The 18,373-nt window shown below is 45.5% G+C and overlaps 1 protein-coding gene across 1 annotated transcript; it reads right to left on the bottom strand.

Moving 5' to 3' along the window:
• Positions 1–4,604: 4,604 nt before the first annotated feature.
• Positions 4,605–5,672, bottom strand: CCR3 (C-C motif chemokine receptor 3; the record flags this gene model as incomplete). Its single annotated transcript, XM_080674159.1, has 1 exon — positions 4,605–5,672. The coding sequence occupies one exon, from the start codon at positions 5,670–5,672 to the stop codon at positions 4,605–4,607; it is 1,068 nt and encodes a 355-aa protein (XP_080530285.1).
• Positions 5,673–18,373: the final 12,701 nt, after the last annotated feature.

Below are 18,373 nucleotides of genomic sequence, written 5' to 3' on the forward strand. Positions count from 1 at the left end.
GGACCAGTATTTGGTCCAAATCGGTAGTAGCCCAATCAGAAACCTCTTAGACCTTAGCCATTGAGTTCAGTGTTTCTGGTGAGTGCACATACCAATAAATTCAGCCCAATCCAAAATTCTGTCCTGCCCTCTTTTATGAAGCACTCTCAAAATCCAAACTCAGCTTTTTGATATGACATATGAAACAAATCCTGTAATTCCTTAGGGAATCGTCTTCCCTGCTCTGATTCTGCATGTTATCTTCTGGGCCATGTTGAATTCAACTCCTATTTACTAAGTGAGCGTGAAGAGTGGTACATGGGATGAGCTGTGAACTTTCTCATGCTCGGGAAAAGGGCTTCGTTGGGAATGAGGGGTGTTGAAGACAGCATGTCCGAGGGCACAGGAGGCTCAGGGCTTCCCAGGTCCCCTGCGTCCTTCCAGATATTCCCAGCCCCATGGATTCTTCCTCTATCTCAGTGCTTTCCATTCATATATGGTTTTCTCTTGACTACACAGGGCCTGCTGTGGCTCGGCATTAGCGAGGGCCCCCTAGTGTTCCCACTTCCCGCTGCAATTGCAATTGCAGCAGGTGTTAGCAAGTAAGGGACCATTTGAGGCCAATTTGCCAGGACAAACTGAGCCAGGAAGAACCTTGTCCTACCTGAAAATGGAGAGGCTTTCCTCAGTTCAAAAAGTCTAGACTGCATCTGTTTATATCTCTCTGTATATTTGATATAATTGCTCCCCTCGCCCCCCGCCTTATTTCTCAGCCAGGATCTGGGTCTCTCACATCTTTTTAAACCCTGCAGCCTTGTCCTGAAAATTCATGTGAGCTCCATGTGCACACTAGAGGGCTGAAATTTTGGGGTTTTCAATTCGCCACTAGTATGTTGAACCAACAGGACCCACGTGGTATAAACAGAAAGAATATTTATCATTGTGTCTCGTGTCCCTTTAAATTGAATTAGAAAGTGAATTCTAGCCCCAGGAAAAAGTTGGGCAGTCCTATGATTTTTGTCATCACACTTAGGTCCTAAAAGTCCCCTAACCACTTGAGGTCACAAAAGGACAGAGTTTGTCTATAGACCTCACATCCTGACTTTCCCCCACAACCTGGTCTCCCTGGTTAAAGTGTGACTATCCAAGCCCCAGACCCTGTGGGAGGTGGATTGTCAGGGTCAAGAAACTTGTCTAAAGGACAAAAAGTGAATATTTTAGAATGTGTGGGCCATGCGATCTTTATCATAATGACTCAAGTCTGTCATGGGGCAAAAACCACTCAGCCAATTGGTGAACAATTGAGTGTGGCTATGTTTCAGCGAATTCATGGTGCAGGCACGGGCTGGATGTGGCCTGTGGCTCACATTACACCCACCCCTGGATCAGATCGGTGCATATAGAAAGATAGTGGTGACCCTACCTGTACTGGGGTTTTTTCACCCAGGGGCAGAAACGGAAGAAAACCCAGTGAAGTTATTGGTGGCCCACAGACTAGGAAAGAGAGGAACCTGCTTTGTTCAGGAGATGTCATGACTACACTTTTAGCTCTGGAATTTGAAGAAAACCCAGAAATTCAAACTGGGAAAGGATCATCTTTTTTTTTTTTTTTTTAATAGCAGAGTATGATGCTCAACACAAAGGAGGAGGAACAGGAAGTCCACGCTGCTGTGTGCTCATGATCACCTGCCATTGTCAAGGTCAGATGGTTCCACCATTGTGTAGTGCCTTTTGGGCCACTATGCCTTCCAACCAATGGACCCCTCTGCCTGGGCACCACCCTCACTTCCACCCTTTGCTTCATGAAAAAGTGGTTCACAAACCAGTTCGAATATGTCGCAGACGCTTTACCCTCCAGCCTTAACTGAGTGTTTCCAACACCCAGCTTCCCAGGAGCTTTCCCCGAACTAGGAAGGGCCCTGGGCCAGAGTGCTGGGAAATCAACCTCCCCCAGGAGCAGTCCTCAGCAGTGCAAAGTAAATACCCCAACCCCCTTGCCCCTGGAGTGGGATAACTGAGGTGTGACCTACACTGCTTATCTGAGTTTTCTAGCAGCTTTGAGCTCCAGGCGCCCCCCATGGAAGGAGCTTTGTGATGTGCCCTTGGCTGGCATCTTCCTTTTCCTTCCCCACTCCCTGCTGGAGTTTCTTGTACTTCCCAAATAAACCCTTGGCTCTCCAATCCTTGCCCAGGCACTGCTCTTGGGGGAACCCAGCCTAAGCAGAATGTCACTCTCTCTGTGTCCTTTGTGAAATGTCTTCATTCTGCTTTCTGCAACAGGGTCCCTGGGTCACCTGTCACATTTCATTACGGTCATTTGAGTCAGATGGGTCTCTTCCACTGAACAATGAGTGAGTTTTCTAGAAATGGGTCTTGTTTGATTTTGTTTGCATCACCAGCATTTCCCCTGGTCTGTGGCACAGTGTTCAAGGCATGTGTGTGCTGACTACAGGAAGCTGGTTGCGTAGGTAGAGTAGAGGTGAAGGGGCGAGTTTGAAGGGAATAGCTACACTACTTAACACATGAAGCAGCTACTAGCTTCACGTGACTATTAAAATTGAATAGAAACTGCCCTGGCTGGTGTGGCTCAGTTAGTCAGGCGTTGTCCTGTGCACCAAAAGGTTGCCAGTTCTATTTCTGGTCAAGGCACATGCTTGTATTGTGGGCTCAATCCCCAGTGGGGGTGTGCCAGAGGCAACTGATGGATGTTTCGCTCTCACACCGATGTTTCTCTCTCTCTCTCTCTCTCTTTCCCTTCCTCTGTCTAAAAAATCAATTAAAATTGAATAAAAATTAAAATTTCAGTTCCTCCGTCACACTAGCCATATTTCAAGTGCTCATAGCTGCACGTGCTGGTAATGAGCACACTGGATGGTGCAGGTGTGCTGGGCTGGGGAGCACAATGGAGCACCCTGAAGTCATGATGTGATTGTGGGCAGTTTGTGTGGGTCACAAAGCTCCTAAAAGCCTCCAGGGACCAGGGGAGCATATAAACAAGCAACTCTATCTGGCACTGTAATTACCTAAGGGCAGACACTACTTCTCAATGAAAGTCTCTCTCTCTCACACACACACACACATATGATCTTGGCCTTTGATTTTTTTCAATCAACCATATATCACTCCTGGTGCTTTGACGTCATGTTGTCTCTTGGCCAAGTTCTTCTCTGGGTGTTCCTGCCACCTCTCTTCCCAGCTGTTGCTCTTTCATTGCCTCCACACTTGCACTTGTCCCCTAACTTATCTCCTACATGGTTCTGGGGCCTCCCCTCCGTCTTTGGCGTGTGACCTGATTTATCTTCCTAAGGCACCATGTTGATAATTTGCTCAGAACCTTTTACTAGCTCCCCTTGCCTTCCCAACAAAGCCCAAGATGCTTTGCCTGAAATTTGTGATCCTTCCCGGCCCACCAGGCCCACCCTTCCATCCACACACGTTCGTGTTCTCCCCTCTCATCTTTGTACTGGGCATTTCATTGGCTTAAGGTGCCTCCCAAATCGTCTCCCTCTCCAATCCTCTTCCTCCTTCATAAACCTGCTCAAAAGCCACTTCCTCCATGAAGTCTTCCTCTCTCAGACTCCCCCTTCCTGGACCAGGCATAGCATTGAGTGTGTTCCTCTTTGCACTGGTGTTATTTGTTTCTGTCTTACACCCCTACTCAATGAAAGGTTTCTGGGAGGCAAGGATTGTTTGTCTTATATATTTTGCATCCTTCCCTTAGCTGAAAGCTATGGTTGTGCATCCTGTCTATATCACCTCACACACAGTTGTTGAATGAGTGGTGAGCCAGGCATTTAGGAGTACTGTGTCTGTACATTTCAGGCTAAGAAATGTCTATGAGCAGGCCTTTATCCTCTATACTGAAAATGCCAAATTGCTCTTCTGGTGAGTCACTCATGGGAAATGTGGTCATTTGGTGCCAATAGAAAATCAACTCAATATTAAGAATGATCAGAGCAGGTTTGGCATACCATTATGTTGCTTGAAAGTACATAGCCATAAACTGTAAAAAACAAAACAAAAACAAGCCCTAGCCGATTTGGCTCAGTGGATAGAGCTGTGACCTGCGGACTGAAGGGTCCCAGGTTCGATTCCGGTCAAGGGCATGTACTTTAGTTGCGGGCACATCCCCTCTCATCAATGTTTCTAACTCTTTATCCCTCTCCCTTCCTCTCTGCAAAAAATAAATAAAATGTATTAAAAACAAACAGCCTTTTTATCAAGCAAGGAAAGAGCTAGGCACCTTAAGAAGTAACATAACTGATTTATTGTATTTTGTGAAATATGTTTCATTCATGTCAATAGCTGGCTGAAGTGAAGATTTAAAATATACAAAGCTTTGCCTGCTTGTAGCTGCATATACTAACTCTCTAACACGTGCGTTAAAATGTATTGTAACTCTTCACAAGCAAAGCTCTGCTTTTCAGGCTTGACAATAAGTAAATTGGCCAGCCATTGGCCTCTGGTAATGACTTCGTGGTGCATAGATATACCGCAACCACTGTGTCTATATTTTCAATGTCTTCAAGAACTTTTTCCAGTGTTCAAAGCACTGATGTCATTGGCTCAATGCATTTGCTTCATGTGCCCAGCGCATTTTCTGGAGGCAGCTTCCTGCATCCGACCTAAAATACAGCAGAGAGTTCCTGCTCCCCTGTGGACCGGGACACAGAGCTGATTCTTTCCAGTTTCTCACTGGGAAGGAATAGCTGGCATTTGCCCAGGCGCACCACCACCTGCCTGTGGAAGAAGTGGCGCAGGTGCTGCCGGAACCTCTCCCCGACGAAGGCGTAGATGACGGGGTTGACGCAGCAGTGCGTGTAGGAGATCACCTCCGTCACCTGCAAGGCCATGTCCAGCTGGTTGCTCCGCGCACAGCTGATGTCAAAGATCTCTTGAAAAGCGGAGAGAAGGACCACCAGGTTGTAGGGTGCCCAGAAAATGAAAAAGACCACCATGATGATAAAAATGAGCCGGATGGCCTTGTGCTTTTTCTTGCTGGGGCATCTCATCAGCGTCTTGATGATTCCGGCGTAGCAGACAATCATAACGAGCAGGGGCAGAGCCAGGCTCAAGAGGTTCATTCTCACGGCATAAAACCGCTTCCAGGCGTCCTCCTCGTCCTCGGGGTACAGGGAACTACAGTACAGCATTCCGGACTGCTCCTGGGCCTTATGGAAGATAAATTCCGGGAGGGCCACCAGCCCTGCCAGGGCCCACGTGAGGATACTGCTTACGATGCCAATAGTGATGGTCCGGGTTCGCAGGGCAAACACGGCGTGGACGATGGCCAGATACCGGTCTAAGGTCAGCAGGATGATGAAAAAGATCTCCCCGTACAAGCCGATGCAGTAAAGCCCCGAGAGCAACTTGCACATCCAATGGCCAAAAACCCACTCATTCCACTTCAGGTAGTGGATCCAGAAGGGCAGAGTGAAGAGGAAGAGCAAGTCACAGATGGCCAGGTTGAGCAGGTAGATGTTGGTCAGAATGCAGAGGCGCCTGTATTTTGTGAGGATCACCACCACCATCACGTTGCCCAGCAGCCCCACCCCGAACACAAGGGCGTAGAGTGGGGGCAGCAGCTGGGTCCCCAGCACTTGGACATCGACTTTGATGCATGGTGTGGAGAGCCCATACTCGTAAAAGGTGGTCTCTTCCTCGATCTCAGGCCAGACTATTGTGGTTGCCATGTCTCCGGTCCCTGTGATAGAAGAAGCAGAAACAACCCCACAATTACTAGTAGGCACGACCACTGTTTCTGAATCCCAGTTGGTTTGTTAATTACCCAACAAAACCACGTGTGATAAACAGCCTATACGTGCAAAGGTTCTTCGGTGTGTCCATCAGAGCTGCTGTGAGGGAGGAGTCAGAAATGCCAGATGGAAGATTGGAAAGTCAGCATGACCGTGATGAGAAAGGTGACAGAAAGACTGTGGATGGCGGTGAAGACGGGGGATGTTGATTTCTGAAAGTATTTGAAAGGAGTACAAAACAGGAAAACACAGGCTGGACAACAATGACAATAACAATAATATAATCGTTATTCCTATTTCTGTAACTTTTAAGATAGCTTGCATTTTGTTTTATGGTTTATATATGACTTTCAAAATCATCTTACCTATTTAAAAACTAAATGCTTTTAATAATAATAGTGATGATTATTATTACAAAAAATGACCTCTCTCCCTGGCCTCATGATAATGTGCTGTTCACCAGAGCTAATGGGGAAATTGAACCTTGAAGAAATTTAGTCATTTACCCCAAACTCTCTAATAAGTGAATACAAAAGTTCAGGTTAGCTCTGGCTGGTGTTGCTCAGTTGGTTGGAGTGTTGTCTCATTCAGGTTATGGGTTCGATTCCCAGACAGGGCACATACCCAGGTTTCCTCCTGTTGGGGTGCATACAGGAGGAAACCAATTGATGTTTCTCTCTCACATGGGTGTTTCACGCCCCCTTTCTCTCGCTCTAAAAATCAATGAAAGTGTGTCCTAGAGTGAGGATTAAAAAAATATTTTTTTTTTGCCCAGCTGGTGTGGTTCAGTGGTTGAGCGTTGACCTATGAACCAGGAGGTCACAGTTTGATTCCCAGTCCAGGCACATGCCCCAGTTTCGGGCTCAATTCCCAGCAGGGGGTGTGCAGGAGGCAGCAGATCAATGACTCTCATCACTGATGTGTCTTTCTCTCTCTCCCTCTCCCTACCTCTCTGAAATCAATAAAAATCTATTTTTAAAAAAATATATATATATATTTAAGTTCAGGCTAGATCTTCAGTATCTATGACCAATATTCTCATCACTAGAGTCAAATGCAATGATTTTTAAGTTTAACTTTTGATGATGTAGCTATTAGATTTATTACTAACAATTACAGTTATAAGCAGTATTAACCTAAGTTAATTTACCCCCTTTCTGCTCCTCATAATACTGAGACGAGCCTGTCATGCAGGCCAATGAGATGGATTCCTTATCAGATTTGATATTTTTAAGATCAGGATCCCCAGGGTCAGTGCCTGCTTTTCTTACAATTACACACTTCACCAGAGAAAAAGGAAAACTAGACAAGGAGGGAGTCCTAGGAAGGACAGCCAATCCCTGCACTACTGCCTCGGAAGAAATTCTTCTGACTTAATCCTCTCCATGCGGAGGATGCGGAAGGACATGAATGTTTAAGTCAATGGGTGTTTCTCAAGGCAAGTCCTAGAAAAGCAACACCTGGAGCCAATGGCCAGGACTTGTCTTTGCTCCCTAACAGAGCACTGAGCTCCCAAAGATCTGCCCTGCCAGGGTTCTGTGTGGGTGGGAGGCACAGTAGCGGGTCCTGGCCCTTCCTCTCACCAGCTGCAGGCCTGGGACAAGCCCTCACCTCTGAACCTCATTAGCTCATCTCCAAAATAAGGATCATGATACTGCTCGAGGTTGTGGTAAGGACTAGATGAGACAGTGCACATGAGACCACATGTGAAACTCAGAACAGCTGTAACATGGGAAAGAAGCAGAAGTGAAAGAAAGGCAACGAGAAGCCATTGCAGATGAAATTAGGAAAATGGGGTCTCTGTGGATCTGTTTTCATGGCTCTGTCCCAGTACATCAGTGACACAGGCAGGCTTTCCAGGTGGAACACGGAGGAATGGCTGATTGATCTGATCTTATCAACATTCTTATTCCTAATGGCATAATCCACAGCAGCTGAGAAAAAACCCACATCGTTCTATGTGTTACGCATTTACAACCACAGAGAGCGTCCCTCTTTGCTTTAATGTCAAAGGAGTAGGGCTGCCTGCTCCAGACAGCAAAGTGTAGTAGCCTCTATTCAGCTATAATTCTTTGTATTTTCTTTCCTACTCTCCCAGACTGATCTAAAAACAAGTCCATTTAAAATTTTTCCTGAAGTTTTGTTCAACTTGACGACTGTGCCTTTAAATCATGTGTCACTTCCATAAAATCAACATGATCAGTGAGCTAACATTGGAGAACCTTTAGGGGGCGCTAGAGTGCAACGCATGGGGGAGCACACAAGCAGATTCTATAGAGTCAAGAGCCAAGTCCAGGATTACTAGACACATGGGGTCAGAAATATGAAAACTGGCCTCTTATAGTTAGATGTGCTTTTCATCTGTCTACACAGTCCTAAGGAAAATGAATACTTAAATCTGAAATAGAAGGCTTGAACTAGGCTTTTAAAAATGGCTTTTTACAGTTTGGAAAAATAAGACAATAATAGTAAAGAAACAAACATCAACAATAAAGAAAGCAAAAAACGAAAGTTGAAAATCTCGCCATGCTGAGTTTAGCACTAATATTAACACTTCTCCCTACGATGTGTACACATGGGTACTATACAAAAAAAAAAGAGAGAGAGAGAGAGAGAGAGAGAGAGAGAGAGAGAGAGAGAGAGAGAGAGAGATGATACTCCTTTAGCTGGTTCGCTAAAATTGCTCATCACAACTCCACTGTGCAATGCAAATGGAGCCTTTTCAGTGTCCAAAACTATTTGGATCTCTGTTACCAGCTTTGCACCCGCTGGGGAGCCAAAAAAAAGAATTCACAAATTTGAGTCAAAGTGGCTTAAACTTAGCCTGGCAACATATAGAGAAATTAGTAAAACCTAAAGTTGTTGCCAGCTCATAATTTTAGTTTCTTGTCTTCTCTCATTGGTCCTTTCTAACATGGCAGTGGTGCTCGGCTGACATGTGGATGAGCATTGACCTTTGAACCAGGAGGTCACAGTTCATTTCCCAGTCAGGGCACATGCCTGGTTTGCAGGCTTGATCTCCAGTGTGGGGTGTGCAGGAAGCAGCCGATCAATGATTCTCTCATCATCAGTGTTCCTATCTCTCTCTCCCTCTCCCTTCCTCTCTGAAATCAATAAAAAATATATTTTTAAAATACAGGGTTGAGGCGACCTAGTCCCAACCCTGAGCCTTTTGCTGTCATGTGCTGCAATAGTTCGTAGCTAACGGCATCATGATCCATGGATTCTTGGTCTTCCCTAGGCACTGTGACCTCTCCCAGGTGAAAGTGTTCCCTTAGCTCTGGCTGGATCCGAAACCCCTCTGTCAATGCCACATCCTATCAGGGTCCTGGCTCAGGACCTGTGCCCCTTCAGAATGGACAAACACCCAGGCCTCATACAAACCAGGAACTCTCAAGAGGGCAGACTAGATTTTTTTGCCACCTGACCACCTACTTAACTGCTATCCCATGTGGGTAAAGAGGTGAGTTGCAGGGAGACATCCTTTTAGGGTTCCCCCCAATTTATTAAAGAGTCCTCCGCACACACCAACTCCGGTCAAAGCCTGGATGGGAAAAATAGGGAACCACAGGTGTGATGGCTTCCCCTCATGACCATTGTCTCTTTCCTCAGAATTCCTGGAGGCAGAAGAAGAGGAGCCTCTTCCCCACATTCCTATCCAGCCAGGTCCAAAGAAACATATATGTTAGGTCCGTGCCCACGGGAGCCAGGCGAAGAGACCTCATTATCATGTTGGGGCCAAGCCGTGTTGTAGTAGAAAATGAGCCCTATGGGTCTGATGGTGGCTGTGAAGTTAACATATTGCGGACGGATCACGAGAATTCTCGTGTTTTCTGTTCTAGGGCTTGCGGCCAATCATCTTTTAAAAACATTAGCTTGTAAGAACATGTAATAAATAACTTCAAAATGCAATGGGTATTTAATTTTAAAGTGTGCCTTTAACATTTATGTAAAATGTTTTTTGTGCTTGTTCAATAGAAACTTATCTGGCCACTGGGTAAAGCTAGCAATAAAACTACTGGTCCGCAATGTGCTAAGATCCCGTAAGAGGCAACCCAAAGGGTTGCTGGTTCCCCATAATGGGCTGGTGTGGTGGAGAAGAGGATAGGTGAGTAAGAAGTTTATCCCGGAGGTGAGAAGTCCAAAGGGAAGGCGTCCCAACCAGAGAGAAGAGGAAGGCTAACTGCTAGGTTAGGGCGTCCCACTAACACAGGGTAGCCAGGGATCTGGCCCTGGAAGAGTGGACCATCCTGCCTCACATTCGAGGACTTGGGTGAGGCAAAAGCTGGCCAATCAGAGGGTCAAGGGAAGGGATGCTTATCCGAAATTTGAGTGGACGGTGTGATCTGGAGAAGCCTGAAGTCAGGAGTGGGGGTTCCCACAGGCCCCTGGTTTGGGCACCAAAATGTTAGGTCTGCAGGGACAGAAGCCAAGTAAGGGACGTTGTGAGAATATTTTTGCATTCTCTCACAATAAACCATTGTGTGTGGATGTCAGCCCCAAGGGGGTAGTTAGGTTCTCTTACATAGGGTAGAAGTATGCAATATAGGGTCAGGGTGTCAAGCAGAGGGAATGGAGGGGAAGGGAGGGCAGGAGTCGTCCAGGAAGGCAAGGGAGGAGAGTGCACAGGTCAGTCAGGTGGAGAGGAGTTCTTATCTTGCAGACGCAAGCTGTCTGCCCCAAGCTACGGGCCAAGGCTTATAACAATGTATATTTCAGAAACATGTCTGAGCAGAAGAGATTAGGGGTAGTTCATCCTAACAATATATAGGCAACCTCCCTTGTTAGTGGGGAATATTTAGCAACTACCTCTCCATATTGACAAGCATCTTCTTGTATTCATAGGTTTAAATTTTAATGAATTTTGCAAAGCTGAATTGAGTATAATCATCTAGGATTTGGAGACACTTCTTTAGAAAATATATTTAGGTCTAGAATGCCATTTTAATGATCACAAAAAAAAACCCCACAAATTTTAATGATGACACTCAATGCTGGTGAGGTTGCTCCCAGGAACCTGGAGCACCGAGACATTGTTTAATAAGTTTTAGAAATCTTATATATATCAAGAACCATCAAGAGACAACGGGCTTTCTTTGATTAAGTAGTTCATCTCCTAGGAATTTACCCAAAGGAGGAAAACACAATTGTGCACAAAGGTGTCCATTGTGGCATCATTTTCATTATAGAAAGACACAAAGACTGGAAGCAGTCTAAGTGTTTGACACATGAAGGATATTCTGAACAAACTGTAGTCCATTTACACAATAGAGTATTTATTATGCAGTCATTGTAAGCAGTTCTGGAGACCAGGTGGAACATAGACAAATGTTCATGGAAAATGGAGAGAAAGGACGGTGCCTAAATTAAGATCACAACATGAAACTATATGTACGTATAAAAGGCAATGGACAAAAAGTAAAAATAGTGGTGGCAGGGAAGTGGATTATCATTTTTTAAGTTGTAAAGTTTGAAATTTTTCTATATTTCCTTACAATTAAATTGTAACAGAAGGCAAGTGCTTAGAAACAAGGAGGAAATAACCAAAACAACAGCCACAACAAAGCAAGCCGCAGCAGTGACCACTGGAAGACTTAGCAAATACCTAAAGGTAATTGGGTTGAAAACCTAGGCAAATTACAAGACAAAGGGCTTACTCATCAGAACCTGAAACCACAGCAGAAACCTAAGAAACCTGAGGTGGAGGCTATGCGAGGAGAAGCATTTGATTTTTGCTTAGAAATGTTAGTGGCTTGCTTCTCCTTCTTGATCTTGGGGGGAGCTGATGTACAACCACCCAGACTGGGGACTTACTTTTGACCAATTTAGGATGCTGTGTAAATGGTCACTTTCCATGATTTGCATACAACACTTCTGTTAATGTGATCTAAGTTCACATGCGGGGAGTTTTTTCAAAAACCTCATCAAAGCTAACCTTATGGTCACCTAGTATTACAGATTAGCATGTGATGGGGTTTTTAAAGTGGTCCAAGACTGTATCCAGAGCACTGTACTAGGTCCCAGGCAAGACATTTAATGCAAACATTGCCCAACTGAAACGTAATCAAGAGGAAACCCTACCCAGTGAAGGTTAGCGAAGGAGCCAGGGGCATCCACCCTGCAGAAATGACACTTGGGGAGGAGAGGGAGCAAGGTGCTGGCTGTGGCTGGGGGTGTTCAGCCTGATCACAGGGTTCAGCTTCCTGGCCCCTGCTCCTTCCACCCCCACCTGTGCCATGGAGAGAGAACCACTGTCTCTTTTCTAGGTAACATGTTTGATATCATGGATATCACCCTTGTGAATTATTTTATATTCTGATAGTTTAAATTTTATATCCTATACCTAGTTCCATGTGGTTAAAAATTATCAGAAAATATAATTTGTAATGATTCTAACATATTGTATAGCTATTTGGGATTATTTAATTATTGTCTCATTGATGAATAATTGTTTCCAATTTGCACTTTTATGAATAACTAAAGGCCCAGTGCATGAAATTCGTGCATGGGGGGGTGTCCCTCAGCCCAGCCTGTACCCTCTCCAATCTGGGACCCCTTGAGGGACATCCCTCTCACAATCCAGGACTGCTGGCTCCCAGCTGCTCGCCTGCCTGCCTTCCTGATTGCCCCTAACTGCTTCTGCCTGCCAGCCTGATCACCCTTTAACCACTCCCCTGCCAGCCTGATTGATGCCTAACTGCTCCCCTGCCAGCCTGTTTGCCCCTAACTGTGCTCCCCTGCAGGCCTGGTCACCCCTAACTGCCCTCCCCTGCAGGCCTGGTCACCCCTAACTGCCCTCCCCTGCAGGCTTGATCGCCCCCAACTGCCCTCCCTTAATGAATTTTGCAAAGCTGAATTGAGTATAATCATCTAGGATTTGGAGACACTTTTGGACACTAGATGGCTGCCACAAGATGCCCAGCAAGGGAGGGCAGTCCCTCCCACATGGGGACAGCCATCTTTGACCACATGGGGGGAGCCATCTTGTGTGTTAGAGTGATGGTCAATTTGCATATTACTCTTTTATTAGATAGGATGCCGCAATAAACATATTTGTCTGCATTTTTTGTTATTTCCTTAAAGTAGATTTCCCAAAGCACCATTTCTACTTGCAATCATATGCTAAGGCTCTTGATGCATTTTGCCAAATTGCTCCCAGAAAGTGTGTAACCATATATTTACTCTCGGCCAGTTTGCCGCTCTGTTGACTAATGAGTTTGCCGACCACTGGGATAGGGGCTTAATCACAAGGAACAACAACAGCCTGTAATTATTGGAATCAAGAGTCTAGGTCAGTGGTTGGCAAACTCATTAGTCAACAGAGTGGCAAACCGCGGCTCGCGAGCCACATGTGGCTCGCGAGCCGCAGTTTGCTGACCACTGCTCTAGAGGCACTAGTAGGTGATGATACCCTTCTAAGCAAGCATCCATCAACACATGGAAGATTTAAAAGAATGTAATTTTTTTGCCAATTATATGGCCAAAGGGATGTCATTATTGCTGTAACTAACATTTATTTAATTTCTTTTTAAACTGTAATTATTAGTCAAGCGTATTTCCTTTTCTATGAATTATCTGTTTGTGCCCTTTACCCTTTTTATTCTACTGGCTATATCTGTTTTTTTTCTTATTGAGTCATATAGTGCTTTCTTTCCCCCAGCAGAAGTAACTCAGCCTGCATGGTTAAATGTTATTATCACCACCTTCTGACAAGAGCTGCAAATGTGTTCCAACTCCTATTGCTTCCATATGCTAAAGACTCCATATTCCCACCTTCCTCCCCCAAAACACTCATCAAATAACACCTCGTTTCCACCTCCAGCCAATCCAAGTTTTCCTAGATTAGATAAGATTTCTATCCCTACCTACCCTCTAACACAGGACCAGGCAAAGCAGTCAACCTTGTAGAGCCAGACAAAAAGATACCAAATCAGTCCACTGATTCATCTAATAGTCTGACTCAGAGTGGATTTTCAATGACAACTTGAAACAAGTTTTCTTACAAGTCAGTATCAATAAACACAAAACTACTAAGTGTAACCCTCATGGAGTGGTCATCTTCTCAATTAGTTGAGAATTTATGAAAGCCTTAGGGAAGGCAACATGGGCACAGTTATGGGCTATTGACCGAACAGGCATAAAAGGCTGAGTTAGGATGAGTTGAAGAGGCAAACGTATCATAGTATGAGTGGGAAAAAGACAGGGAAATGGGAGAAAGCAAGAAGACAATGGACATATTATACAACACACTCTCCCACTTTGGCCCCATGCTGCTTATTAATTGGGGTGGATCTCCCTCCCCTCTGCCTCCTTCATTCAAGAGCACTCCTGGGAGGTGTTGCTTCCACCCACCAAAACCCCTTGCTCCATCTCCTCTTTCCTAGAAACATGACATTCTACCTGGAAGTCTCTTCTAAATAAACAGCTTCTTTTGCATTTAGTAAATCCTCCCCCAGCTGAAAATAAAAAGAAGACAAATGGTACCTGCTAATTTAGCAAAGTCCTTTAGGCGTCCAGTGACAACTTAGATCTCGCCACTGATGAAGCGGAGGTACCATCTATTCTGAGACATTAGAAAGGTAAGAGACAACCTGACTTCCCCTTCTGAACAGGCTACTGTCTCAGGTTTTGCAAGTTTTCAGAAAGATATCAAGTTTAGTGCAGTTCTTGTTTTCAGTGATCAATATCGCACACTCCGTTGAGTAACCCTTGACAAGAACGCTGCTGATGTTGATCAGTTCCTAAGGGGTTCTTAGGGGTTCTGCATTCGCTTGGCATTGCTCATTTTTGAGAAAGGAGTGATCATTCTTTTTTTAAAAATATATTTGTATTGATTTCAGAGAGGAAGGGAGAGGGGGAGAGAGAGAGAAACATCAGTGATGACAGAGAATCATTAATCGGCTGCCTCCTGCATGCCCCACACTGGGGATCAAGCCTGCAACCCAGACATGTGCCCTCACCGGGAACCAAACTGTGACCTCCTGGTTCATAGGTTGATGCTCAACCACTGAGCCACACTGGGTAGGCAGGGGTGATGATTCTTGAATAATTATTGCTTTAACGCACGGAGAAGCAGGATAATGAAACAAGATTGGAATTTACTTGTGCAGGAAGAATGTTGACTAGAGGATAACTTAATTGTTCTGTAGATCTCAATAGGATATTTCAGTGAGGCAGGTTGTAGCACAAGTTTACACAACCCAAGAAAACTGGAGTTTGAGTTTCAATTGTAGTACCTATAGCTGCATGACCTTGGGTTAATCATATAGTCTAACTGGACCTCAGCTGTTTCGCCTGTAAACTGGGAATAACATCATAGGGGTGCTATGGAACCAACTGGATACATGTGCAAAAGGGCTAAGCAAACATGATGTGGGTTGAGTAACATATGGCATAAGCTTCACAGGGCAGAGCCAAGTGCCTGCTGCTGTGCTGATGTGTGCAGGGGACTTAGCATGGTGCTGGGCACAGAGCAGGTGCTCACCCTACATTTGTGGGAAGAGCTCTGACCATGTTTGGTGCCATCTTTGATGAAATGGCTAAGTGAACAAGTCAATGAAATTCACCACGTGTTTATGAACATCTGCTATGTATGTAGGACTGTGTTATATGCTTCAAATGATGCAGAAAAGATAGGAAGAAAGGACAGACATTCTACCAGGAGGGCATTTGGGCATCCTGGGGCCACAGCTGGAGGGAGCTTAACAGCCAGCACTCAGCCAGCTGGGTCAGCGGAACCCCTGTCAGAGAAGAGGTAGAGGAACTGGAAGCATCTGGTCTGAAAAAGAGAAGCTAAGAAGTTCTTAGTTGTTTTATGTTATTAGAAAATTGTCCTTTGCCATGGGTTATGTGAGGCATCCCTGGGTGGAGAGGCTACAAGGGTCTGATTTCTAGCCCCTTGAACAAGAACGGTGTTAGGAGGGTCTCCCAGAAGGGGGGCCATCCTGGCAGCCCACTTCATCCAGAAATTCGGCTTTAGAAAAAGTTAAAATGGGGGTTAATTCACGTGAGGATAAACACAACATGTACAATTCCTGATAGAAATATGACTCAGGAGTCTGTAGACTCTGGCAGGCCATGAGGTGATTCTGGGGATCTCGCTCAGGTTCTTCCCATGTGGCCCGAAGCTCTCTCCTGGGCCATTTTTTGGTATCAAGAGCCTCCGTGTCTTTCAGGTTGTGGCTCCTCTTTGGCTATCACTGGTTAAACTAACTAATCTATCCAATGTATTTGATGTCTCTTGTGATCCAAGCATTAACATAATAACTGTCAAGATGATGCCTGTGTCCTCCATTGAAGGACTGTTGTGTTCTCTAATCTGCCATTGCTCAAAAGGGTGTTGTGTGGAACCTCCCAGTTTTCTACATAATGCTTCTCTCATAACCTGTTTGGAAAACACTCACGGAGGTTCAGAGTACACTAAGTCTCTGAGAAGTCCTGCAGTGAGGAACCGATTTATATTGTTAACCCAGAACTTCCCAAACCTATTCTTAACATTGAAAAGAGTTCTTTTCCAAATAGCACCCATTAACATCCCTCAGAACTAGGGTTGCTTAGGAGAACTCTGGGAGATGCGGGCCTCATGCGTGGCCATCACGACACAGTTGCCAACTGCTCTCTGGCCCATTCTCTCATTTTGACAGGGGTCTCCACAGCAGCCCCAGGAGGTCGGCAGGGATGCTCTTGCTACCTTGTGTTATAGACGAGGAAACGGAAATTCAGCCAGGACTTGGCAAAAGCCACCGAGAGAGTGACAGGCAGAGCTGGGCCGACCTCTCAGGTGCTCTTTTCCACCTGCATCGTACTGTCATCAGACGGACAGGTGCCTGCTGTCCTTCAACTGGAGATGAGGATGACATTGTGATCAAATGTGAAGGCAGGCAGGACCCGTAGCGTTTTCCCTGAGGTCTACAGGGGCTTGTTCTGTCCTGGCCCTTCCCAAGATGGGCAAGATATTGTTGGTGCTTCTTTCAGGCTACTCATGGTCCTCAGCTCACAGGTATACTAAGTTATATGTAGCAACCTGACCCCAAAATTATTACCCTCCGATCTTCCAGATTCTCAATGTCACATCAACTAAAACAGGAATCTTTCAGGAGGAAACAACCAAAACAACAGCCTCAACAAAGCAAGCAGCAATCAGATTAGAACATAGAAGCATGTGAAAAACAAAGAACCTGCAGAAGTTATGAAAGGGCCAGAAGTTTCTTGCAGGAGAGCTCAGGTCAACCCCAGCCTTGAGTGTGTGGAAGGAAGTAATTGCCAGAGCAGCAGGGAGGCGTGCACAGCTTCCTTTCATTAGACCCATCCTGTCCCAGCTCCTGCGAGCAGGGTCTTGGGGCCTACCTGGGACAGGAAGGTTGGGCTCAAGCCAACACCTCCTTCCACTAATCTTTCTCTCAGGAAGTTAATGCAAGGATCTTTGTAGCCAGCTGGGCCAGCCTCTCGCACATTGGTGGAGTGTCTGGGTAGGTAAAGGCATATATATCACTTGACCTACCACTAGACAGTTTTCCAAGTGGTTGTACCAATTTATACTTCCACCAGCAACGTACGAGCATTCCAGTTGATCCATGTTAACTTGGCTTCACAGAAGAGGAATGAGACACTTAGGAGCTTAATTAACGTGCCCACAGTCAGTAAAAGGTAGGCCGAGGCTGTAAATAAAGGACTGTCTGATTTCAGAGGCTCGTCACTGACGTGCACCCCTCCACATACACCCTGCTCTCTGCACAAAGGTGGCAAGTTCCAGGCCGATGGCCATCATTGTCAATCTGTTACCTTTTTACCTCTCTCTTCCACCACCTCTCTGTGGACAGGCTGTCAAAGAGGGGAGACCCAACCCAGCAGTCTCATGGGATGTTCCCAGGAAGGGGGCACTGGGGCACCTCGTCTAAAGTCTTCATTTTTACAGATGAGGAAACTGAGCCTTGAAAAACTGAGCATTTTCAAAGCATGTTCAGGTTTATGATTTCTGCATGGCACTTTGCGGCAGACAGAAAAAGGCTAGCAGAGTCCCTGTTTTACAGGAAAACAGATGGAAACTGAAATAGACTCAAGCACAGAGCAGGTGTTGGTAGTTGTGGAGAGAATCATAATAAGCACCACTTATCAGACATTTTCCCTTATGCCAGATGCTCATGATATTTTTCACACAAGAAGACCTCGTGCATCCTCCTATTGGCCTAAGCATTCAAAATTCTCATTTGATGGAGGGGGAACCAAGACTTAGAAAGGTTAGTGATCTGCCCATGTCTCAAGCGGAGAGCTGGGATTTGAACTTGGCCTGTGTTGGACCATTGCATGAAATAGGAGCCCGGACTCAGAAGAGGTGGCCAAACTCTATCCTACAGATCTGTACTCACTTCAGGCTGGAGGCTCCTCTAGGTAAAATCAACTCTGTGGGGTTTGGGGGTGGGGTTGGGGGAGGGGGCAAACTGGGGAGAAGAGAGGGACAGTGAGCAGTCTGAAGTGAAGACTGTAGGGGGCGCCAAAGAGAAGCTGCTGCCTCTCTAGTTTATCAGCCAGGTCATTTTGAGGAACGAAGGACTCATTGTTCCGGTTTAAATCCTCCCATTTGCAGTCTTTATTTTTTTTTTTTTTTTTTAAAAAAAGGCTACTCACTGACCACAAGAACT

Source organism: Plecotus auritus (assembly GCF_963455305.1).
Source record: "Plecotus auritus genome assembly, chromosome: 6".
NCBI classification, from domain to species: Eukaryota; Metazoa; Chordata; class Mammalia; order Chiroptera; family Vespertilionidae; genus Plecotus; species Plecotus auritus.